Source organism: Sturnira hondurensis, unplaced genomic scaffold (assembly GCF_014824575.4).
Source record: "Sturnira hondurensis isolate 20B ecotype Veracruz unplaced genomic scaffold, ASM1482457v3 Scaffold0020884, whole genome shotgun sequence".
Lineage (NCBI taxonomy): Eukaryota > Metazoa > Chordata > Mammalia > Chiroptera > Phyllostomidae > Sturnira > Sturnira hondurensis.
The window spans coordinates 1,563,503-1,589,395 of record NW_028093515.1 but is presented as its reverse complement, the minus strand read 5'-3'; the positions used below and the strand labels follow the sequence as shown (position 1 = coordinate 1,589,395).

The 25,893-nt window shown below is 49.8% G+C and overlaps 1 protein-coding gene across 2 annotated transcripts; it reads left to right on the top strand.

Annotated features, from left to right (window-relative positions):
* Positions 1-1,796: 1,796 nt before the first annotated feature.
* SLC7A9 (solute carrier family 7 member 9) lies at positions 1,797-25,213 on the top strand. 2 transcript variants are annotated; one of them, XM_037030807.1, is made up of 13 exons: positions 1,950-2,036; positions 4,305-4,452; positions 4,748-4,990; positions 5,310-5,435; positions 5,673-5,772; positions 6,766-6,810; positions 7,224-7,347; positions 8,141-8,244; positions 19,220-19,316; positions 20,283-20,432; positions 21,325-21,499; positions 22,689-22,797; positions 24,363-25,213. In XM_037030807.1, the coding sequence occupies exons 1-12, from the start codon at positions 1,950-1,952 to the stop codon at positions 22,751-22,753; spliced, it is 1,464 nt and encodes a 487-aa protein (XP_036886702.1). In that variant the 3' UTR covers positions 22,754-22,797; positions 24,363-25,213. The 2 variants fall into 2 exon arrangements, with proteins under 2 accessions (XP_036886701.1, XP_036886702.1); XM_037030806.1 differs by lacking the exon at positions 24,363-25,213 and having other exon boundaries at positions 1,797-2,036; positions 22,689-23,077.
* Positions 25,214-25,893: the final 680 nt, after the last annotated feature.

The following is a 25,893-nucleotide window of genomic DNA, read 5'->3' as shown; positions in this document are numbered from 1 at the left end:
GCTCCGGGTGCAGGGGCCGATGGTGTGTGAGCCAGCCCTCGGCTGGGGCCTCTGGCCTTGGTGGGCAGAGGAGCAGGGCGCACCCAGCAGGCCTGGCCTCACTTAGGGGGCAGGCAACAAGCTTCTAACCCGGGGACAGCAAACATCCCCACATTCTCCAGATGGCTCTCAGAGCCTGCCCCTGTGTTAGATCGGCCTGTCCCCACCTGCCCCCTAAGTGCTCCCCAGAGACTTGGCTCTGCCCCGTGACTTTTGGTCCCGTCTGGATGTTCTGAACGCTGTCAAACGTGCCCCGTGCACAAGTGCCTGGGAGGGGGCTGTGACGGCAGCGGCAGCGCCTCAGGCGAGGCCGTCTGGCCGCAGGGAGTGCGGCTGCTTCGGAATCACCTCCGGTGCGGAGGGGTGGGCCTGCTCCCAGGTGCAGGCGGGGCGGCGGCGGGAGCACCTCTGCCCCCTCTCCGAGAGGGTGGGAGAGCCAGCCTTCTGGGTTCGGGGTCAGAGCTCCGGGGCCTAGTTGCATTGCCCTCACCCTGTCAAGGCCTTTGTTTCCCCATTAGGTGAGTGAGAGTGTGGAGCTGATGATGTTTCAAGCCCCTTCTCACTCCGCAGCCGTGATCACAGGGTCAGGCTGCTGGAACAGCAGCACCACTGGCCCGAACCGGTACAGGCGCAGGCGGCAGGGCCCAGCCAGAGGCCACACTGCCGTGTCTGCATGTGCCAAACTCCGCTGCGGTTCCAGGTGGTGCCCCAAACCAGTCGCTGGCAAATGTGAGTGACAAGGCCTTGCCACCCTCCGGCCAGCTTGTTAGACCGAGGAGGCCTCCAGGAGGAAATTCCTGAGTAGGGGAGAAAACATCGGATCCAGTGGTACAGGCGCTGTGGTTTGCCCCTACTGCCTGACTGGAGCTGTGAATATGGCCCATTAAGGTAATAAAAGAGTTGGTGTTGAAGTTTATTTCCTCTGGTTCCAGTCTTTAGAGAGATTTCTTCTTACGGGGTGTAGCTAATTTGGGGGAAATCCAAGTAAGGAAAAAACCTTGATCTCACCACACATGAACAGAACAAAAATGTCTCTGGAGAGAAATCGGCTTGCCCAACCCTCCCCTTCTCTTGTGGCGTGTCCAAGCTTCATTGCTTTAAAAATAAAGGTGTTTAATAATTACCTTTGTTGACCTCTGTACCTTCTGGCTTCCTCCACTCCTGGGCACAAGACATGGCCATTCCTAGGGCACGACCGAGCAGACACAGGTCCTCCTCCTGGACACGGGGAAGCCTCTGGGCTCTGCGCAGCTACGAAGAAGGTAAGACCGATGGGCGATGGGCAGGCTCACCCCTTTCCTGGCCAGGGACTGCAAAGGGACTTTATTTAGAAAAAGAGTGCAGGACAGGACCATCAACTAGGGGAGCCTGGGACTGACGTTCCTCAGCAACTTTGTCCATGCCTCGCACCACTCGATGGAAAACAGCTACAGAGTGGATGTGTTACGTGTGAGGCGCCTTAGCCGTGGGAAGTACTGAGGAAAACATCCCTTCCTCGAACTTGGTTCTACTAAGTATGCTGCAGAAATTCTACTGATAAATATCGTGGTTCTGCTTACTTTGGATGAGAAATGAAGCTGGGCCACGGAGGTGGGAGGGCTTTCCCAGCACCTCGCTGCTGAGGGTGCGGAGCCCAGAGGCGCAGGTGTCCGGCCGCGCAGGAGTCCTGCTCCTGAGGCCTGCCCAGCGCTGTTATTCCTGGGACTGAGCCAATTATCCCTGATGGGGCGACGCCTGTATTTTCCCGAAACAGTAGCTGATAATCCACTTTTGGAGTCAGTTCCCACAAGCCAGTGCTTACCGGAGAAGAGCTCTCGCTGAGCTCCTGTCTGCGTCCTGTCTGCTAGAGCACTTGCTGAATCAAGGCCCACGCCCTCCTTGCAGCCTCCTAGAACTGGCAGGAGGGGACAATGGAGGAGACAAGCCTGAGGAAAAGGAGGGAGGACCGGAAGTCCACCCAGAGTCACGAACCCAAGACCACAAGTCTCCAGAAGGAGGTAAGGTGGCCCTTCCGGGCAGGCCCCTCCCAGGAGGCGCCGGGCGTGGTCATAGGGATCCGCCCTGTGAAGTCCCTGCTGACCTCTGGTTTGTAAAGCACATCTCTAAATGAACATGTTTTTTGCGCTTCACTTCCTTCTCTCTTACTGGTGAGCTCAGCATATTCTTGTGAAGTTAATGTATGTGTGCTTCTGTGCACTGGCAAGCCTTGGGGGGCGGGGGGGCTGGCGTTTGCTCAGCCCAGTGTCCCCTGCAGGGACGTTGGGGGAGAACCTTGTGACATTTGAGTCCCCTCTGTAGCATCTTCACAGGATATCTGTCCCGCGTATGTTTAAGTGGCTCCAGCGATTAAAAAACTCCCACTCCTGCTGAGTGAGTCTAGTGGAGTGGTGAGGCTGACGTGGGTGCCCCCCTCGGGGAGCCCTCTGCCCTGGGATCGAGTAAGGGCTGGACTCGGAGGTGCCTGCAATCTTGGGAGGCCTGGGTCTGGTGTCAGAGGGCGCTGGCTCGGCGGGGGCAGGAGAGTAGAGGCAAAAAGGAGTGGGACGCTGCACCCGGAGCAGCACTGGTCCCAGGTGGGTGGCAGCTGCGGCTGCGGAACAGGGAGCAACACGCTCCAGGCTCACAGGGTGGGGAGTGAGGGCCCTGAGCCCGAAGATGGCAATGGCTTCCGGCGCCAGCGCTGGGTGGAGGCTCCGGGGTCTCCCCCTCGGGGCAGCACAGGTGACAGAGGAGGGCTCTGGGGATTGATGGGTGTGGCAGGGCCTGACTGAGGGTTGGCCTGGGATCTAAGGTCCCCAGGAGTCGAGGGATAGGCAGCAACCGCCTCCCTTTGGGCCACGGGAAGAGCACAACCGAGCTAACCCCCTCGAGTCCCCAGCAGGCACTTGGGGTGAATGCGGACCTCAGCAGGAGGTGGGTTCAGGGGGACCTGAGGCCTTGGTAAACCACCGGCCACCAGAGGAGGGAAGCTGACGCTGCTCCCTGCGGCCCCTCCCTCGCTGGTGGGTGTCCCTTGGTGGCAAGCTCTGTCCTCTGGGCTCTAACCCTGAGCTTAGCCTCTGCCCAGACAGGCAAACAAAAGCATGGTCACCTCGGGCTCTAGGAATCAGGCAGGTGGCTTCTGAGGGCTGATGTTAGAAGTAGGGTCCTGGATCAGACATTCTCTTCCTTTAAAAGAGGTGTTTTTCTTAACTTGATTCCTGTATCATTCACACACAGGGGGATGTAGAAATCTTCAGTGTTCAGTCTGCTGAGTTTTGACAAGTGTATTGCTCCCAGAAAGTTCCTTCCTGCCCCTTTTCTGGCTGCCCCTCACCCTGAGCTCTATCTGTGCAGATGAGCTTTGCCTGTTCTGGATGGAGCCTGATGTGAGTGGGATCGAACGTGTGCTTCTGAGCCCAGTCTTGTTGGTTGGAAGCATCAGAGGAAGCTCACAGCCCCCGAGGGTTCCTGCCCCTGAGGCCCTCGTGGCTCACCTCTCACCCCACCTGTGATGCCCCAGGCGGGGGCCCCAAGTCCCGGTTTCACCATAGCTCGGAGAGGAAGCTCCGTGCTGCTCTGCCCAGCTACAGGCATGCCCGTAGAGCTTTTCTTTTTTTCTCCTTAAAAAAAATGTATGTGTCCGTTACCGTTGACATTCAGCATCATTTTATATTAGCTTCTGGTGCACAGCATAGAGGTTAGACCTCTGTGTAATTTATGAAGAGACCCCCCCTGACGATTCCGGCACCCACCCGCCACCACACATAGTTTTTACAGTGCCATGGACCACATTCCCCCCCGTGCACTTACATCCGCACACCTACTTTGTGACCGATTGCCACTCTGTACTTCCTAGCACCTCCAGCCTTTCCTGTCGAGAGTGTTTCCTGAGCAACCTTTACCCTCAGAGCCCCTCCATCCGGGGTGGTAAGGGCAGTGTAGGAGCACGGGGGCTGCGCCAGGTCTACCCCCATGGCCGCACAGCCCCGGGCAGGAACGTAGTCTCTCTGGGGGCTCCATTTTCTCTTCTGTGAAATGGGTACGACAGGGTGTTCCTGACTCATGTGGCTGCTGTGAGGGTTAATGCCCTCAGGACGGGCCAAGCCCCAGGAGCAGCACCCTGGGGTTACTCCCAGCCCGGGGAGAAGCGCCTGGGAGAGGGCTTCCCTTGGGGTTGTGCTGGCTGGTGGAGGGAGGGAGGGACGGAGGGAGGGGCCTGCGACTGGCCATCTGGGCTCCATCGGGTGTCGCATTTACTCTCCTCTCCTTCCTCCGCACCCAAGGTGGGCCTGCTCAGCAGCATCTGCATCATCGTGGGCACCATCATCGGCTCCGGGATCTTCATCTCCCCCAAGGCTGTGCTCAGCAACACGGGAGCCGTGGGGCCCTGCCTGATCATATGGGCGGCATGTGGGATGCTTGCGACACTGGGTAACGAGTCTCCCTGGCCAAGTCTCCTGTGGCACGGGGGGCCAGGCCACCTGAGCCCTGTCCTGTGTCCAGGCCTCCCTGCTGCTGGGTCCCTTTCAATGCTGGTGCTCAAGAGATGTGAGTCAGGCTGCCCCGAAATGCCCGATGGCCAGAGCCCAGCATGGTCCATTGAGAGAGCACTGTGGTGGGCCCCTGTGAGCAGGGCCCGGACTGGACACCTGGGCGGGGAGGAGGGCTCTCTCCCCCTGGCAGCACCTCACCAGGGGCCTGGGGTCCCCTGCTCCCTGTGTTCCAGGTGCTCTGTGCTATGCGGAGCTCGGTACGATGATCACCAAGTCAGGGGGCGAATACTCTTACCTGATGGAGGCTTTCGGCCCCATCCCCGCCTTCCTCTTTTCCTGGACCAGCTTATTCATCATAAAGCCCTCCTCCTTCGCCATCATCTGCCTCAGCTTTTCGGAGTACACCGCTGCCCCCTTCTACCCAGGGTGCAGCCCTCCCCAGGTGGTCGTTAAATGCCTGGCGGCCGCTGCCATCTGTGAGTGCCCAAGCCTTAAACCCTGGGCAGGGTCTGGCACATCCAGAAACTGGCCAAGTGGGTCTGGGGGGAGGTGAGAAACGGGGCGGCGTCTGGCTTTGGACCACAGCCTGTTGCCCTGGGCTCCTGGGCTGTGGGAGTGTCTGGGAGGGGGGTGCAGGCTGTCCAGGGCAGAAGCTGTGCAGGGCCCAGGGCCCGCCTGCTTCTCCTTTGCGCTCAGATTTGGAAGATCATTGTGAGGGCAGGTTGCAGGGATAGAAAGGAGCCTGAAGGATGGAGACATGGAGCCCCTGACACAGACTGTGGCCCCCCTCCCCAGTACTCATCATCACGGTGAATGCGCTGAGCGTGCGGCTGGGCAGCTACGTCCAGAATGTGTTCACGGCAGCCAAGCTTGTGATCGTGGCCATCATCGTCATCAGCGGACTTGTCCTCCTGGCCCAAGGTGACCTTCACTGATGGGGGGGCGGTGACCGCCACACATACAGGCCGCTTTTCCTCTGGGGGGGTCTTACTGCTAAGCATGCCCCTAAGGCAGCAACTCGACAGAAAGAATCTTTAGGGTCCCGACTTTTCAGAGTTTGTTCAGTAACCTGAGGTCATACATCTTTCACATGAAGCTGATGCAAAGCCCTTCTCTGGTCAGCGGACAACCCCTATTTACTGTCTGGCTTACTGACAGGAAATACAAAGAATTTTGAAAATTCTTTTGAGAGCTCAAAACTGTCTGTGGGAGCCATCAGCCTGGCGTTTTACAATGGACTCTGGCCGTACGACGGATGGTAAGGCGCGCTGAGGTCGGCACGTCCGGCTGAGGGTCCTCTGGGCTTTCTTATCTGCAACTGTGCGGGAAGCAGGGACTGCTCCTTTCTGAGGTTTGGTGGGACCCTAAAATTCACCTTTGCACCTCCCTTCCAAGCATGGTGCCCCTCACCCTTCTGTTCTGATGGGACCCAGACACACCGAGACACCTGCCCCTCTCCCGGTTCCTCTCGGGGCACTAGCCCTTGACGGAGTGGGCTGTGTGGGGCCCCCAGTGCCAGAAGCCTCCGCAGAAACACACAGGCTCAGCCCGGCAGGGCCGTCCAAGCAGCCCAGGCCCTTGACAAGGCGAGAATATTCAGCAGCACCTGCTATTTCCCCCTTGAAAACACTAGGTGTAGTCAATGAGACTCTGCTCTTGACCTTTGAGGAAGAAGTGTGGCCGTCCATGACGCTGGCCTCTCCCTCATGCAGAGCATCTGAAGCCTTCATTCTCTTTTCAAAGAATTTTCCAGTGTTTCAAAGAACTGTGGGGACTCGTTACTGCCAGTAATTCTTGCAAACGCACTTGGTTGCCATGGAGGGTAAAGACCAACCGAGGGACGTGCAGATCGCTGGGGCCGGCTCTGAAAGAAGTTACCACGGAGCCCTGGCTGGGTGGCTCAGGTGGTTGGAACATTGCCCCTGCACACCAAAAGGCTGTGGGTTCGATTCCCGGTCAGGGCACATGTCTGGGTTGTGGGGACCATCCCCAGTTGGGGCATATGCAGAGGGCAACGGATCGATGTTTCTCTCTCACATCAGTGTTTTTCTCCCTCTCCCCCACTTCTTCTCTCTCTAAAGTCAATAAAAACATATCCTTGACTGAGGATTTAGAAAAGGAAGAAATTACCACAGAATTCCTGCAGGAACATTTCCCTGTGGTGGAGAATCTTAAATGAAGCCAACGTTTATTATTTCGTGTTTCACAGTCTTAGCAAATTACATTACTCACGTTACTTCTCTTTCTCTAGGAATCAACTCAATTACATCACAGAAGAACTTAAAAACCCTTTCAGGTGAGAAAGCCGAGTCAGGGCGTGAGACCGTGGACGGGCAAGCAGTTTCTCTCCTCCCAGCACAAAGGGGAACGGAGCTGCGGTTGCCCGGGCCCCTCCCAGACACTGAGTGGCTCCCTGTAGGCTCGTTTCCACTCGGTGGAGTTCTGTTTGGTTGGGGTCATGAATGGTTGCTGGGAGGAAGGAAGACCTGCAACGTCATCTCTGGCTTGCGTGGCTTATAAACAATTCCGTTTTACTGCCTGGGATGCAGAGAGAGTTCCTTCTCCTCTGAAGTTTTCACATGTGCCCTGCTGGGTGGGCCTCAGGCCAGGGCGGTGGGAAGAAAAGACTGAACCAAAGCAGCCATCTCCAGTGTGTCTCAAGGGATGCCAGGGTCTGAGCCTGGCTCCCTGGGCCCCCGCCCCTCCCAGGAACCTGCCCCTGGCGATCATCATCGGGATCCCTCTGGTGACCGTGTGCTACATCCTCATGAACATTTCCTACTTCACTGTGATGACCATGACGGAGCTTCTGCAGTCGCAGGCCGTGGCCGTGGTGAGAGCTCAGGCCTCGGTGGGAGGGGGACGAGCAAGGCCAAACCCCCACAGGGGGGCAGGGATTTAAGGGGTTGGAGATGGGGAGGGCGAACAGGTGAGGGAAGCATCAGAGACCCGCCTGAGGCTAAGGGTCGCCAGCCAGCCTGCCAGGAAGTTCCCCTTTGGGCACAGCAGTGATCTAGGGTGGGGAGGGGGCTTTGACAGATAAGCGTGTGGGGGAGAGAATGTGCAAGGGAGCCGCCGAAGAAGGGACTCACAGTAAGGTGTGGTGGGCTTTAAGCTGGGTGAGAAGGGAAGCGAGGACGAGCATGAGGGGTGTGAGGGCCGGTGGAAAATTGGGTGTTGGGTGGGGCCCACGTGCTGGGGGATTCTTAGAGTTGGAGCAGGACAGGGGACCAGCTGGGAACTGGAGAGCCAGGTGACAAGGATGGGGAGCATGGGGAGGTGTGTTCCCCCCTCTGAGGTGGGAAGGAGGTCAAGGTCATTCTGAGTGAGGGGCCAAGGCAGTGAGAGGCCAGGGTGTCCAAGGGATATGGAGGTGACAAGGAACGATGGCAGGGAGAGGCGGAGGAGAGATTTTGTTCCCATCCAAAGATGCTGAGATACTCTGAACAGGAGAAAAGAGGCCCCACTGTTTCCCTCTACTCCCCTCTGCAGGAGGGGTCAGAGGCCACCCTCCTCCCTGGGGGTGGGGGCCAGGCCCTCTGGGACAGCACAGCAGCTTTCTGGGGACCCATGACTCCCAGGGGCCCATGCCAGACTCTCAGGGCTCGTTCCATTTCTCTCACCAGACGTACGGTGACCGTGTCCTCTATCCAGCCTCTTGGGTCGTTCCTGTCTTTGTGGCATTTTCAACCATCGGTGCCGCTAATGGGACCTGCTTCACAGCGGGCAGGTAGGGACCCCCAGCGCTCACCCCTGGGCATGGGCCGCCAGAGCTGATTTGACAGTTGAGGAAGACAAGCCTCGGGGCCATCATCCTTAGGGCTCCACAGGCTAACCCCCTCCACGCCAGCAGGAAGCCTGAGTCCAGAGCAGGGAGCGAAGACACGGACAGGCTTGCACACGAGCCCGGACGTGGCTGGTGTCCGGGGCTCCTGGCTGTGTCACCAAAGAGGCCCTCAGCTCCCCTTGGGGGGTGACAGACTCGAGCACTAGGCAGAGTTTGGTGACACAGGCCCAGAGAGGCACTGGTCCACATGCAGTACCTTCACCTTGGCCTTTTTTCCCCAGAATGATATTTCTTGGTCATCATCTCCTGTTAACATGCACACCGTCTAGACCGGGGATTGACAGACTTTTCCTGAAAGGGTCAGATAGTGAATATTTTAGGCTTGCAGGCCCCAAACCTGTCTTTGCAGCACAAACAGGCAGTTTGCCACCCCCGCCAACCCTCTTGATCCTTCTGGGCCAGAGAGAGTTAACAGCTGTGCTGTATTCTACTTTTTTTAAAAAAGATTTTATTTATTTATTTTTAGAAAGAGGGGAAGGGAGGGAGAAAGAGAAAGAGAAAAACATCAGTGTGTGCTTGCCTCTCTTATGCCCCCACCCGAGGACCGGGTCCACAACCCAGGCACGTGCCTGGACCAGGAATTGAACTGGTGACCTTTCAGTTTGTGAGATGACTCCCAACTCACTGAGCCACACTAGTCAGGGCTATATTCCACTTCCTAGCATAGTTTAGCATGATCTCCGCTCCTGGGTTAGGGGGAGGTTGTTTTCATGCACACTGCTCCAGGGGATTCCTTTCTTTTTCTAATTAAAAAAGTTTTTCAATTAGAGTTGGCATTCAATGTTATGTCCGTTTCAGGTACACAGCACAGTGGTCAGACGCGTATAGAACTTACAGTGCTCCCCAATGAGTCTGGTCCCCACCTGGTGCCACACCCACTAACTACAATGTTACTGACTGTATTCTTTGTGCTGCATTTCACAACCCTGTGACTATTTTGTAGCTACCAGTTTGTGCTTCTTCATCCCTTTGTCTTTTTCATCCAGCCCCTCCACCATCTCCCATCTGGCAGTCATCAAAATGTTCTCTGTATCCATGAGTCTATTTCTGTTCCATTTGTGTGTTTGGTTCCTTAGATTCCACGTATAAATGAACTCATGTGGCAGTTGTCTTTCTCTGTCAGACTTATTTCACTCAGCACAATACCCTCTAGGTCCATCCTTGTTGTTGCAAATGGCAATATTCCGTTCTTTTTATGGCCAAGTGATATTCCACTCTATATATGTACAACCTCTTTATCCATTTCTCTATCGATGGTCACTCAGGTTGTCTCCATATCTTGGTATTGTAAACAACGCTGAAATGAACATAGGGATGTGTATATCTTTTTGAATTACTGTTTGGATTGCTTCAAATAAATACCCAGAAGTATTTATATGTAGTCACATTTTAAATTTTTTGAGGGACCTCCGTACTTTTTCCCGCAGTGGCTGCACCAGTGTGCAACAGTGAGCAAGGGTTCCCCTTCCTCCACATCCTCACCAGCGCTTGTTGGTTTCTATGATGATAATTATTCTGATGGGTGGGGTTTGAATTTGCATTTCTCTGACGACGAGTGATGCTGAACGTCTTTTCATGGGACACCTGTATGTTGCAGGGGGATTCTTGAACACATCTTGGCCCAGGTGTCCAACATTCTGGGTGGAGATATATATATCTATTCAGCCTTTAAAAAAACCCTCACTCAGGGATATGTTCATTGATTTTAGAGATAGAGAACAAGGAGGAGTGTGTGTGAGAGAGGATAACATCAGTGCGAGAAAGAAACGACAATACGTTGCCTCCCCTACGTGCCCCAACCAGGGATCCAACCCACAACCTAGGTGTGTGCTCTGACCAGGAACCGAATCTCCTGCAGCCTCCTGCTGTATGGGACGATGCTCCAACCAACTGAGCCACCCCGCCAGGGCATGAGTGGATGTGTTTCCGAATGTGAAGTTGCCAAAGGTTTGACACTTTAAAAAATGAAATACATACCTGGAGTCATCTTCTAAAGCTGCGGCGAAGTGCAGGCAGTGCCGGCCCTGCAAGCGTGTTGGCTATCCTAGATTCTTTGAATTTCTACATACATTTTAGAATCAGCGTGTCAAATTCTTATTTAAAAAAAAGCCTTCAGGGATTTCTATCAGAACTAGACTGAATGGATAGACCAGTTCGGAGACTGCCATCTCCAAAGTATTGATCCTTCCCGTCATGGACCGTCTCTTTGTTTGAGTCTTAATTTCCTTCAAAAATGTTTTTAGTAGTTTTCAGTACACAGTTTGTGCACCCTATTTTGTCAGACTTACCTCAGATATTTCGTGGTTTTGATGCTATTTTTTAATGTAAAAAATTCAGTTTCTGAGAGTTTGTTGCTAGTACACAGAAATACAATTTTAAAAGCTCAATCAAGGTGTAAATACCACAAAATTCACTGTGTAATTCCATGATTTGATGACGTTAGTAAGTTTTGAAGATGAGCAAACATCATCATAATCCAATTCTAGAACATTTCTGTCACCCCAAGAAGTCCCCTCCTGCCTAACTGCGGAGACCCCACTCCTGCCTGCAGCTCTCGGTGCCCGGGGGTCTGCTCGCGTGTCTGGGACTGCAGGCGCTTTGTCTGTGTGGGACCAAACGGTACGTCGTTCACATCTGGCTTCTTTCACCCGGCGCATTGTTTCTGAGCTTCATCTATGTTGCAGCATGTCTCAGTTCAGTATTTTTAATTGCTGAGTATTCCATTACGTGGACGCACTGTGTGTGGTATGTCCCTTCGTCGGCCCTTCTGAGGGACGTTTGAATTGTTTCCAGCTTGGGGTATCATGAATAACGCTGCTATCAATATTCCTATGTCGTTGTGTGGACGTATGTTTTCATTTCTGTCCAGTAGATCCCTTGGAACAGAATTGCTGGGTCATATAGTAACTTTATGATTAACTTTTAAAGTGGTTGTTCTTTCAAAGCACAACCGCTTAACTGTTATCCAAGTGGTTGTTCCTTTTTTAATTTCTGTAAGCAACGCACGAAAGCTCCAGTCTCTCTACACCCTCACCAACACTTGGTGTCATTTTGATGGCAGTCATTTTAGTGGGTATTTGTATGTCATTGCAATTTTAGTTTACCTTTCTCTAGTGACTAATAATACTGAGCTTCCTTTCATATGCTTATTATCCATTCATGTATCTTCTGGTGCAGTATCCATTCAAATGTTTTATACATTTAAAAAATATATTTTATTGATTATGCCATTACAGTTGTCCCATTTCTCATCCCTTCATTCCCCTCCACCCTGCACCCCCCCATTCCCCGCCTTTAGTTCATGTCTGTGTGTCATAAGTTCTTTAGTTTCTATATTTCCCACACTACTCTTGCCCTCCCCCTATTTCCTACCTACCATCTATGCTACTTATTCTCTGTACCCTTTCCCCCCTCTCTCCCCCTCCCAATCCCCTGTTGCTAACCCTCCATGTGACCTCCATTTCTGTGGTTTTGTTCCTGTTCTAGTGGTTTGCTTAGTTTACTTTTATTTTAGGTGTGATTGTTAATTATTGTTTTCTGTCATTTTACTGTATATGTTTCTTATCTTTTTTTTCTTAGATAAGTCCCTTTAACATTTCATATAATAAGAGCTTGGTGATGATGAACTCCTTTAACTTGACCTTATCTGAGAAGCACTTTATCTGCCCTTCCATTTTAAATGAAAGCTTTGCTGGACAGAGCAATCTTGGATGCAGGTCCTTGCCTTTCATGACTTGGAATACTTCTTTCTGGTCCCTTCTTGCCTGTAAGGTCTCTTTTGAGAAATCAGCTGACAGTCTGATGGGAACTCCTTTGTAGGTGACTGTCCCCTTATCTCTTGCTGCTTCTAGAATTCTCTCCTTCATTTTAATCTTGGCTAATATAATCATGATGTGCCTTGGTGTGTTCCTCCTTGGTCCAACTTCTTTGGGACTCTTTGAGCTTCCTGGATTTCTTGGAAGTCTATTTCCTTTGTCAGATGGGGGAAGTTCTCCTTTATTATTTGTTGAAGTAAGTTTTCCACTTGTTGCTCTTCCTTTCCCCCTTCTGGTACCCCTATAATTCGGATGTTGGAACATTTAAAGATGTCCTGGAGGTTCCTAGCCTCTCCTCATTTTTAAAAATTCTTGTTTCTTCATTCTTCTCTGATTGGTTTTTCTTTCTTCCTTCTGGTCCACTCCATTGATCTGAGTCCCAGTTTTCTTCCCATCACTATTGGTTCCCTGTGCATTTTCCTTCACTGCACTTAGCGTAGCCTCCATTTTATCATCTAATTTGTGATCCAAATCAACCAGTTCTGTGAGCATTCTAATCACCAGTATTTTGAACTGTGCATCTAATAAGTTGGCTATTTCTCAGTAACTTAGCTGTATTTGCTATGGAGCTTTGATCTGTTCTTCCATTTGGGCCATTTCTTTTGTCTTGTTGTGCTTGTTATGTATGAGGGGTGGAGCCTTAGGTGTTCACCAGGGCGGGGCCACCCAGTGGCTGGGTTGTGACACTGTATGTGGGGGCGGGGTCCAAGAGAACAATGGCGCTTGCTCTGCTATTGAATTTTGTACCCTTCTGCCACTTTCCCCAAGCAAACTGGGCCTTTCTGGTGCTGATTCACAGCGGGTGGGCTTGTGTACATTCTAGGACCCTGTGGGTCTCTCCAACAAACTCTCCTGTGAGGCTGGGAGTCTCTCCCTGCACCTCAACCCCCACAGGTGTTTTCAATCAGCGTTTTGAGGCTTTATTTCCCAGTGCTGGGACCCTGGCTTGCGTGGTCTGTCTTGCTCCCCAATTTCACCTGGTTTATCTGCACACAAATGTGGGATTGCCTGGTCATCCAGCCGCCTTGAGCGCAATGCCTGGCCTCACAATCACTGCCTCTCTGGGTCTGCCCATTGCCCCCCTGTGCCCAGGGTCTGCCAGCTGTTGCCTGCACGCCCAGGGTACCTTGCACGCCTGGTGCCACTGCTTTTCATGCCTCAACCCCTCTCTGGCTGCCCAACTCCACCCCGCCTACCGGTATAGATGAATGTGTCTATTTTATGTCCTTGGTTATTTGACATCCATACACTTTAATTTTGTCAGTTCTGGTTGTTATTTTGTTTCTAAATTGTTGTCCTTATTTTGGTTGTGTGAGGAGGAACAGTGTGTCTACCTATGCCTCTGTCTTGGCTGGAAGTCACCTGTTTTGTACATTTTTTAAATTGGGCCACTTGTCATCTTGTTATTGAATTGTAAAAGCTCTTCATATATTCTGGGTACAAGTCCTTTATGAAGTAAGTGGACTTGCACATATTATCTCCCAGTCTATGACTTGTCCTTCATTTTCTTTTTATTTTTTTAGACTTTATTTTTAAAAAGATTTTATTTTTATTTATGTTTAGAGAGGAGAAGGGAGGAAGAAAGAAAGGGAGAGAAACATCAATGCCTCTTGTGAACCCCCTACTGGGGACCTCACCTGCAACCCAGGCATGTGCCCTGACTGAGAATTGAACCAGCAACCCTTTGGTTTGTAGGCCAGCACTCAATCCATTGAGCCACACTGCCAGGGCTAGACTTTATTTTTTAAAAGATTTTATTTAGTTAGTTTTAGAGAGAGGGGAAGGGAGGGAGACAGAGGAGGAGAGAAACATGAACGTGTGGTTGCCTCCCACATGGCCCCTCCAACCTAGGCAGGTGTCTTGACTGGGAATCAAACAGCCTACCCTTTGGTTCGAAGGCCGGCACTCAATCCACTGAGCCACACCAGCCAAGGCTGTCCTCTCATTCTCTTAATATTTTTGAAACAGCAACATTTTTGTTTTTGACAAAGTCCAGTGTATCAATTTTTTCATGTGTCATATCTAAGAATCTTTGCTCAACCCAAGGTCACAAGTATTTCCTCTTCTGTTTTATCCAAGAAGCTTTATAGGTTTATTCTTTACTGAGTTAATTTTGTACATTTCTGTACCTGTGCAGATTGGGGGTTGGACAGGGACTTGTGCTATACTGGATTGTGTTGGGTATAATTTTTATGGGGTCACATTTAAGGTCTTTGCTTCCTGGCGTCTGTTATCTCTCACACATAGACAGAATTTCCTCTTTCCTTTCGAGAATGCCCACCTATGTTTTCTTCCTGCATTTTACTGTAGCTCTTTGATCAATCTGGAATATGTATTTTTAAAAATTTTTACTTACTGATTTAAGAGGAGAGGAAAGGAGAGAGAGAAATATCAGTTTGTTGTTGCACTTATGTCAGTATTCATGGGCTGATTTTTGTACGTGCCCTTCACTAAGAATTGAACCCCAAAGCTTGGCGTGGCGAGACAACACTCTAACCAGCTGAGCTACCTGCTCAGGGCCTGTAATATATTTTGGTGTGAGGTACAGATCTCACTGCCTCCCCCCAAATACTCACCTGTTTCCCAGGTACCCTCCCCCCCGGTGGTCTGAAATGCCACTGTTGTCTCCCCAATGTGCGAGGCTCACTTCGTTTCACCGACAAGTCTTGTCTTGTGCTGGATGGCGCTCACGCACTCTGCAGCCTCAGTCATGTCAACTCTGGCAGGCCTCAGGCTCCCGCATCGGTCTCCTCCTCACCCGTTTAGCATTCTGGGTGCACTCACAATGATTCTGTCCAGATCCAGAAGTCCTATGGCATTATGAGCGCATGGAGCTTGTGTCGGTTTGTGAAGAACTGCTGGACTTTAAAGAAGGAATTCACAGCATCCTTCTGAGTTTGTCTGCCACCCCTGCCCCAACCCCACCACTTTCACTGACTGTTCTGGGAATTAACTTAGTGTTTGTATTTTTCAAAGTTCAAATATGGAGCTTTAAACAGGTGGCTCTTTTTGGCCTTTGTATTCCTAATGCCTCATTTTATTGTACTGTAGTCAGAGCATGTGATCTTCATGCTATCGCTTCCTCATAAATTCTAAGAGTTTCCCTTGTGGCTTACTGCATTTTTTTGTAAACATTTCCTATGATCTTGAAAACCACGTGTATTTCATTAACTTCTGGATTTTATCAAGGTCATAACTTGACTGTTGAACTCTCCTGCTGTAACAGTGGATTTGTCAATTTTTGCCTTTTTTTTTCGGTAGTATCTTCTTGGTAGTCTTGCCCCTTTTCTCAGTGCAAACTCTCCATCTCCTAGCCTTAAGTGCCCTTTTGTCTGATGTTGATATTGCTCAATTTGCCATCTTTAGGCTGCTATTTTTTTTTAAAGATTTTATTTATTTATCTTCAGAGGGGAAGGGAAGGAGAGAAGGAGAGAAATATCAATGTATGGTTGCCTCTCATGAGTCCCCTGCTGGGAACTGGCCTGCAACCCAGGCATGTGCCCTGACTGGGAATCGAACCGCGATTGTGTGGTTCGCAGGCCCACACTCAATCCACTGGGCTACACCAGCCAGGATTAGGCTGCTATTTTTGGTAGCATGTCCCATCCTTTTCATCTCCAACCTGTGACTGTGGGAGGGCTGCGTCCCCTCTCTTTGAACAACCCCCCCGACCAAGAGGCTGCAGCCGTGTGGGCGAATCCAGTCACATTCCATGTCACCAATGCTGGGTCTGAATTAATTTCCAACACTGTCCTCTGGGTTTTCTTTTTTTTCTTTTTTAAGAATCTTACCCTGATTACCCATCAAATTATTTTTAATTTTTTTCCTTCTGCTGATGTGAAAGTTGTATTTTTACTCTTTCAGCAATTATCCTTAAGTGTGAATACCCAATACAGTATCAGAATCCTGTTCCTGCTCCCTAGTATATGGTCTACTGTATCAGCTACACCCTGTTCATAAACCCACCCCTCCAAAAAGTTTATCACAACAAAAATTAAAAACCCAACACTCATCTACATACCAATGTATTTTATTGCTCTTCCTTCACATTGTTTCTTCAACCAACAACTGCTGAGTTCAGTTTCTTTTTGTGTTGTAGACTTTCTAGTAGTTTCTAGTGAGGACTAAAGAATGGTACATGTCTCAGAGCTATCGTTTACCTAAAAATACATTTATTTTGCCAAGTCCTTTAAAAATGTATTTTATTGATTATGCTATTACAGTTTCCCATTCCCCGCCCTTTATTCCCCTCTGCCCCGCACACCCCCTCCGACTTGCATTCCCTGCCTCCTTAGCTCATGGCCATGGGTTGTACATATAAGTTCTTTGGCTTCTCCATTTCCCATACTAGTCTCAACCTCTCTCTATTTTGTACCTACCACTTATGCTTCTTAGTCCCTGTATCTTTTACCCCCTTCTCCCTGCCTTCTGCTGATAACCCTCCATATGATCTCTATTTCTGTGAATCTGTTCCTGTTCTACTTGTTTGCTTAGTTCATTTTTATTTTCATTTCTTTAGGTTCTGTTGTTGATAGTTGTGATTTTGTTGACATCTCACTGTTCATATTTTCTATCTTCTTTTTCTTAGATAAGTCCCTTTAACATTTCATATAATAAGGACTTGGTGATGATGAACTCCTTTAACTTGACTTTATCTGGGAAGCACTTTATCTGTCCTTCCATTCTAAATTATAGCTTTGCTGGAGAGACCAATTAGGGATGTAGGTCCTTGCCTTTCATAACTTGGAATACTTCTTTCCAGCCCCTTCTTGCCTGCAAGTTTTCTTTTGAGATATCAGCTGACAGTCTTATGGGAACTCCTTTGTAGGTAACTGTCTCCTTTTCTCTTGCTGCCTTTAAGATTCTCCCCTTATCTTTAATCTTGGGTAATATAATTATGATGTGCCTTGGTGTGTGCTTTCTTGGGTCCAACTTCTTGGGGATTCTCTGAGCCTCTTGGACTTCCTGGAAGTCTATTTCCTTTGCCAGATTAGGGAAATTCCCATTTGAAAAAAGGAAAAAGTTTTAATTTCTTCCTCTTCCTCTTCTCCTTCTGGCACCCCTATGATTTGGATGTTGGAATGTTTAAAGTTGCCCTGGAGGTTCCTAACCCTCTCATCTTTTTGGATTCTTGTTTCTTCATTCTTTTCTGGCTGAATGTTTATTTTTTCCTCCTGGTCCAAATAATTGATTTGGGTCCTGGTTTCCTTCCTGTCACTCTTAGTTCCCTGTACCTTTTCCTTTATTTCATTTTTCATAGCCTTCAATTTTTCCTCTTTTGTGACCATACTCAACCATTTCTGTGAATATCCTGATTACCAGTGTTTTGAACTCTGTATCTGATATGTTGGCTATCTCTTCATCACTTAGTTGTATTTTTTTTCTGGACCTTTGCTCTGTTCTTTCATTTGGGCCATTTTTTTTTTGTCTTGGCTGCCTGTTATGTAGTAGGAGGTGGAGCCTTAAGTATTTGCCAGGCAGGGACAACCCACTTTGCTGCATTGTGGCACTGTATGTGAGGGAGGGGCTCAAGAAGGAACAATGCCTCTTGTTCAGCTCTCTGCTGGTTTTCCGTCACTTCCACTGCTATCCACAAGCAAATTGGGCCCTTCTGGTGCTGATTCCCAGGTGGGCGGGCTTGTGTCCATTCTAGGACCCTGTGGGTCTCTCCAATGAACTCTCCTGAGGCTGGGAGTTTCTCCCTCCACCATGACCCTCACAGATTTTTTCAGTCAAGAGGTTTTGAGGCTTTACTTCCTCACTCTGGAACCCTGGGTTGTGTGGTCTGTCTCACTCCCCAGTTGTTCCTCCCGGTTTATCTGCATGGAAATGTGGAACTGCTAGGTCTGACAGCCAACACCCACCGGGTCCTCCAGCTGCTGCCTTGTCTCAAGTCCTGTCCACCCAGCTGTCCATCTCTACCCCTCCTACTGGTCTGGATGAATATTTCTTCATTAACTCCTTGTTTGTCAGACTTCCATACAGTTTGACTTTATCAGTTCTGGTTATTATTTTTGTCTTTAAATTTGTTGTTATCCTTCTTTTGGTTGTGCAAGGAGGCAAGGCTGAAAGTTCCTAGGAAACAGCTATTTTGCCAGTGGTCTTGAATGATAGTTTAGCTATAGAGAATTGCAATCTGAAAATTCATTTCCCTCATCACTGAAAAAGTGATTTCTCATGTCTGCTATTATTCTGATTGTCCTAATTTTATAGTCTTTTAAATTTAGTAGCTTTAAATTTTTTCATCCTACTGTAACATTTATATCTGGTGTAGCACGTTTTTATTTTCCTAGAGCTGAGTTCAGTTTGAAGGCACAGCTGGTCAACTCTGTAAAAGCTCTCTGCTCTTCTCTGAATTTACTTTGCCCCATTCAATGCAGTCAAACTTCTTCCCATCTCCTCTCTCAACTTCCTGTCCATAGTTTCCCATTTCTCTGCTTCATACTTAAATATACCTTCTAATTGACTTTTTCACTTGTATTCATCATTGTTGGTTAAACTTTAATTACAGTAACTATTTTTTTGGAAGTTATTTAGCTCTTCCTTCTTTTCTCTAACATTACAGTTTTAGATTACTGAACCATCAGTTCTACTGGGCCACTGTTTGCAGCTGCTAACTTATACTCTTAGCTTGCCTGGTTTTTTAAAACTACGCAAATTCTGGGTTTAGGAAGTACAAGGCACATCTGTGCTTGCTCCTGTCAGGTGCTGCAAGCACTGGGGTCAACGGGCGCTGGACTACTTTTCACATTTATTTCTTGCCTAACTTTCCCTAACTCTGCTCAGGTAGCAACACCCTCCTCGAAAGGGCCTCCCCAAGCCACACTGCCCTTCCCTGCCTCAGGTGCCCCTGCTGCACCAGGATGCAATCCTCACTAACTCCTCCAAAACTCACCCACCTCCGGAGGCCAGACTCCCACCTGAGTACACCAGGGTCACAACTCAGGCCTCCTCTGTGGCCTTGGCAGTAAAGCTGAGGGCACGCTGGCCCAGGGACAGCACGGCAGCTTGCACTCTGACCAGCTGACTTTCGTGTTCTCCAGGCTCGTTTATGTTGCAGGCCGGGAAGGCCACATGCTTAAAGTGCTCTCTTACATCAGCGTCAGGCGCCTGACTCCCGCCCCTGCCATCATCTTTTATGTGAGTAGAAATTCCACCGTGAGTGCACCCCCTACAGGCACAGGATCCCTCAGTTTGGGTGGTGAAGCAAACCTGTATTGCTAAGCCCAGTGGTTACCAATGACCCACACTCTCTTAATCCTTGACCTGAAACAAGTGTATTAAAAAAGCCTGAGACAATTCAAACAACTTACCTAACCTCTGCTCCTTGTTCTGAATTTACCTGTGAGATACTGTTCAAATGTTCCAAGCAGGTCCCCTCTAAATGTCTTACATGTGGGCCCTGGGTCCCTGTAACAAAGCACAAACTTACAGGGAAGAAGACTAATTGGCACCAGCAACAGTCCTCATTATGGTCCAGTAACTTAGAAGTTGTGGGACCCCTGTGCAGGGATGGCCCTTTGACGTCTTCTAACTGGAGCTTCCCAGGAGGGGCTAGCCCTCAGTTGTGTGCGACTGTCCTGGGTGCCCCGGACCACCCACGAAGCCTCAGGGTCAGACCCCTCCTCCTGCCACCACAGAGGATAGCCACTGTCCTCTGCCCACCCATTCCCTTTGAAGATGAGGAAACAGACTCAGCATTACAAGGCCCTGTAATAACAAGGTGCAGATAATGTAGGTCAAGACCATGCCCCAGGGCCTCAGTTCCATAGCCTGGGGCCCTTTCCCAGAATGAACACTCTGGGAGGGACATTCATAATTAGGAAGCTGGTGCAATGCACACGCGTCTACATCACCCACCTCCCCATCCCCCCCCCACACTTAAAAAGTGCAGCTTGAGAGTCACAAATTTTCCAAGCCGTTTCCGTCAGACTCAAAGAGAACGCCTGTCATAGCCAGTCTGCCTTAACCCCAAGGACAGTGGGACACAGGAGCTCCCCTTCATGCTGAAGTGTTCGCTCACAAGGATAATGGCTTCTTCCGTCTCCTGACCCGATCAGGATGGTGCTTTCATGTACCAGTGGCCTAAGAATGCGTTCTTTCTAGGGTATCATCGCCATTATTTATATCATCCCTGGTGATATAAACTCGCTGGTCAACTACTTCAGTTTCGCTGCATGGTTCTTTTATGGCCTGACTACCCTGGCACTGATCGTGATGAGGTTCACGAGGAAGGAACTGGAAAGGCCTATCAAGGTGGGTCTAGTGCCCCAAACCCCGTGCGTGCCTTCGATTTCTTGAAATGAGCTGGAGGCAACTGGTTAAAATTCGAGGGCTGTGCTGTCTCCAACCTGACTCTTCTCTGGAATATCGTGTTGTAGGGCGGAGTTTGCTCTTATTTCCTGTAGTTTATGATCCCAGCAGCCATCCAATTATTCATTTACTGAGTTATCACGAATGCCTGTGATGTGCCTGTCTGACCCGAGCGAGGTGACCAGTTCTGGCAGTCCTCGGACCTCTCAAGCATACACTTTTCATAGACTGATGGGGCCCTCTGAGTTCTGGCCCCAGGCCCATCCCTGCACACGTGACTACTCACAGGCACACCTGCAGTCTGCTTGGCCTCCTTGCCACCTCGCCTCGAGGCTCAGGGAGTCCAGACCTGGCGGACTGAGCGCCTTTCCTGCCCCTCACTGACTGGCTCAGAAGTGGAACAATTATTTGTTCATTCAGTGCCTCTGGAAGTGGTAAAAAAGGAAAGGCCAGCTCCCACTACCAAGTGTTCTTGCCTCCAGAATACCAGGAGGAAGGGGAGTGAGTTAGTAGGCAAAGCTAGAATTAAAACATTGTAAAACAAATCCAGGACAAGATAAGAAGGGTTAAAATCAAAGTCCTAATCAGTTAGATGAATACTGAGTACGTTTTGGGTAAAATGATATGAAGTCTGTCATTTTCTCGGTATTCCAGGGAAATAGAAGAAGGGCAGATGAAATAAGACTGGCAACATTATTTCAATATTGCTGAAATGGGAGGAGGGGTGCATGGGGTTTATTAGTTCTTTCTGGATCAGTGTTTTGGTTTTGAGCAAGAAATTTCCAGAGGAAAACACGCGCATGACTCAGTCTGACCCCTCGCTGCCCTGCCCCAGGTGCCCATCGTCATCCCCATCTTGGTGACTCTCATGTCCGTGGCCTTGGTCTTGGCCCCAATCATCAGCAAACCTGCGTGGGAGTACCTCTACTGTGCAATATTTATCCTGAGCGGCCTTATATTTTACTTCCTTTTTGTCCACTACAAGTTCGGATGGGCTCAGAAAATCTCAAGTAAGTATCAACAGTGGGGCAGCTCTGCTGTTGGTGAAGCCCAGACAGGCATCCCGTAGCCACGCCTGCCCCCTCCTCCTGAGCCTGTGCTGGGGTCCCAGGCAGCTAGCAAAGTGCACTCCTGCTTTGTGAGGACTCGTGACCCCTACCCTCAGTGTGACACCTCTGGGGTCCACCTACGGCCCCCTCCTCTGTTTCCTCAATTGCTGTAACAAGCAGAAAGGGAAAGCACCAGAGGTAGGCATATGCTGTAGGAAAGCAAAACCCAACGGGCAGGCAGTGGGGCTGCCCGACACGTGATTTAGACAGAGCCAGCAGGGACCAGGATGCCTTTCTCCAGCTCCAGCCAGTTTCAGGCTCTCTCTCAGCCTGCATTTCCTCCCCTAAGCAATCAATCAGGTACCACCCCTCACCCAACGATGGTGTTAGAGGTGAGAGAGGGTCTGTTCATGCTGATGAACAAAGTGGAACCCCATACAAACCGACGGCTCTATCGTTTCCACCCAGGGCTGTTCTGCTTTACCTAAACAGCTCACCCCGCCCCAGCCTCCTTCCTGTGATCTCACCCTTGGCCAAGAGAGGGATTGCAGACACACTGCAGTGAAAGGAAAGAATGTATTACTGTAAGAAAAACAGCCATTTTCCCCCAGGCTTCTGAAAAACAACTTGGATTTGATCACACTGACAGAATCTAGCCAGGATGAGTTAGAACTTAAAAACAAACTATGTCTCCCCCCCTCACTATTCCTTTATTTTTTAATTAAATTTGTTAGGGCGACACTGGCTAATAAAATTTTAACTGTGTAGGTTTGGGGTGTGCAGCTCTGTGGCCCACATTCGTGCACTGCAGTGTGTGTTCGCCATCCCAGGTTTCCTTCCATCTCCATTCATCCCCTGTACCTCCTTCCACTTGCCATCAAATGTCCCGCTTCACAGCTCAGAACATTCAGCCAGGCTGCTCCCCACAAGAGCTGACAAGTTAGAATCCAGCAGGTGAACAGAATGAATAATCTGTTTGAACAAAACCACGGGAGCCGCTAGGAGGGTTCTGGCCCCCTCCAACCACTGAGTCCCCCGAGACCAGGTGAACGGGACCCACACGAGTAATGACGTCACTGCCCGCCAGCAGGCGTGGCAAAGCCGGCCTCACCTGCCTCCTGACCGCGCCCTCTCGCTGATTCCGCTGCAGAGCCCATCACCATGCACCTTCAGATGCTGATGGAGGTCGTCCCGCCCGAGGGAGCTCCGGAGTAGCTTGGTCTCCTTCGCCAGGGCCCAGCTGTGATGACGTTATTTTTGTAAGCCGCATTTGTAGTTATTTCTTTCTGATGTTTTTAAGAAAAACTGTTTTCAGATGTCTATAATACTGGTATTTCTAAATATTCTTAGTTCTCTGCATGGGGGTTCTGGGTAGGAGAAGCGACAGGTGTTTGCTAAGTCAGCGGGCGAAGGTGGCGCTGACCAGCGGCAGAGGACCAGGGGGGGCCGGAGTAAAAACTGCCACCACCACAATGGCGACCCTTCAATCGGGAACACGCCCACCTGCTTCAATAAAGGGGATTCTTAAAACTCAGTGACCAAAGAGGTATCCATGTGTTTTACATAAAATTGGTGAAACTTCTGCTTTGATTGAAACAGATTTTTAAAATACTAAAGTACAAATGTGTACTATTTATTCTACCTTCTCCCAAGACTACTGCCACCCCCTTGGTCAGCCTGGGACACGCCTGGCAGGTCAGTCCCAGGCTGCACGGCAGGGTCCCAGCGCAGAGCCGAGCCCGGGACCGTGGCCAGCAAGCCCCACAGGCTCCCCAGTGGCCCCCACTGGCATTGTGCAAAGAAATCACAGTGAATAAAATTCTAGTCTGCACTGGGCATTCAGCAAAAATTTTGTGTAAAAAATGTAAAAAGTAACATTTCTGAGGAAAAAGTGTAATTTTATTGATACACTTCAAAAGACATCACACAACTGTGAGTAATTTTAGAGGCATAAAGACAAAGTACATTTACCTTGCTTTTTAGTTTTCCTAAAACATGGAATCAGCGCATACTAATAGAACAAAACCAATTGGTAACTGTTTACATGTCCCAAGCCAGTGTCCTATGTCCTACAAAGCTTTATTTAGAGCAAATGCAAACATCTGGAAAAAGGAATGGAGATTAGTTTACGGCGCAGCCCTCCTCCGGCTCTGGTCACGCCGCCGTTTGTGCACTGCACAAGTGTGCGCGTTACATCTTTCCTGGGAGCAGGGCCCCGGCGCTGGCTCATGGGAAACACACATTTGTGCACCTCTTATTACTTACTGGTATTATTTGCTGTGTTTTACAAAAGAGACTGATACAACCGAACAGAAACTGCAGGTGGCCAAGGCCCACGGGGTGAGCTAGCGGGGCTCGGGAGGCTGGCCACCACCCCAGGGCCTCCCCCAGTGGAGCAAAGGCTGCAAGTGTAGAAAGCAACCCCTCGTGAGCACAGGAGGGGAGCTCCACAGTCAAACCCTTTGCCAGCAAAGACACAGAGCTTCCTATTTCCTGAAAAGCCTGCCTGACTTAGCAAAAAAAAAAAAAAAAAAAAAGGAAAATCACCACCGTACTTCCTGTGCCAATTTGACACCTACCAGTCCATCCCTAGGCAGGGCAGCCACAAGGACGAGCTCCTGGCAGCAACAGTTCAGGCTGCACACTACATGCTCCCACCAGAGGGCAGCGTCTGACATCTATCACTGAGCTCCAACCCCTCACCCCCAACTCCACTCACTCAGGCAGAACAAAGGCCCCTGCCCAGAGGCGAGGTAAGGGCTGGGGTGGTGGGAGGGTCACCTCCTGTAGATAAGCTGTATGGTGAGCAGGTCTTATTTTACAGATGAGGAAACTGAGCCACGGTGTGGTCCAAACCTGCTCATGGGACAGCCTGGTGACAAGAGTTTACCTCCCTTTCAAGCAGTGACTTACTCCTGGGACAGCCACAAATCTGACCACCTGTGCTTTCTGGCTATGGAAAGAATAAAGATGTTGGGGGCAAGATACAGCCATCCTGTCCCAGCAGCGCGCTTTTCCACTGCCAGGCGCAGCTGCCAGGAGCACGCACAGTGAGGGCGTGCACAGCACGCACACTTCCCGGCAACTCTCCTTTCTCCCTTTCCAATTAACTCGAAAAGGCAGGCTCTGGGCGTTCCCACATGTAAAGAGCGCCCGCACTACACTTCCCCCGATTACCTTGTGAGGCTGGGTGCCACAGCCCCTGAAGGGGGTCATGAATGTTTTGAGGGCTCATCACCTCCAGGTGTCCTGAGGGTTACCTGCAGGCACCCACAGGTCCTTTACAGTGTCCACTAAAGGGAAACCTTTGCCCCACGTACCCAGGACTCTGCAGGTACTGAGGGTTCTTCAGAAGCAGGAGCTTACCTCAGAAAGCCTTGAGTCTGCCGGTACTGCTGAGGCCACCCCCTTTTCAACCTTGGACTATCTTCATATGAAGTAAACCTACCCAGAGGAGCTACCGACACCTTAATATTAGAGACAGACAGTTATGTGGAATCCCAACTAACTCATGGGTGAAAAGCTGAAAGGCTCCACACTGCGGAGCATGGATTTGTAAGATGGAAACTTCGACTTCTATGCACAAGATGTTTTTAGGAATGTATTAGGTTGGCCAAAAAGTCCATTACATATTTTCCATAGATGGCTCTAGTAGTGCTTGGTTGTCTTTAACTCTGTTCAAAACAATTTGGTTAGATTGTATTGTGACAGCTGTCATACCGTGCATATCTAACCCCCCCCCCAAAAATCGGTGAATTTTTGTGCAGCCATTTTAATACTGAAGATAGAAGCAGATATGCAACATTTTTAGTATATTATGCTTTATTATTTCAAAAAAGTTAAAAACTCAACTGCAACGCAAAAAAAAAGATTTGTGCAGTGTATGGAGAAGGTGCTGTGACTGATCAAATGTGTCAGAAGTGGTTTATGAAGTTTCCTGGTACTGACATTTTGGCCAAATAATTTTTTGCTGTGGGGCTGTCTCATGTATTGGAAGACGTTTAGTAGCACCCTTGGCCTCTACCCACCAGAAGCCAACAGCAGGAGACAGCCAACACACTCAGAATATCCAGATCAATCAAGTCACTGATTGGTAAAAATGAAAAAAAATGTGTCTTCTATTTTATGGAAAAAACTAAATGGGCTTTTTGGCCAACCTGATACCACACACAGGTTTAAAGGAACAGAACAGACTAGCTCCAGACGGTCGGTGTGCTGTCCAGGGCTCTGCCGTTCCACTGCGGTGTGTCGGGACGGGCCGCACGTGAGGCGGTGAGCCGCACAACCCAGGGAAGCTGGGCTCCTGTTAGACCACACTTTCTGTCTCTGCTCCCACCCTCCTTTCATGCTCTAAT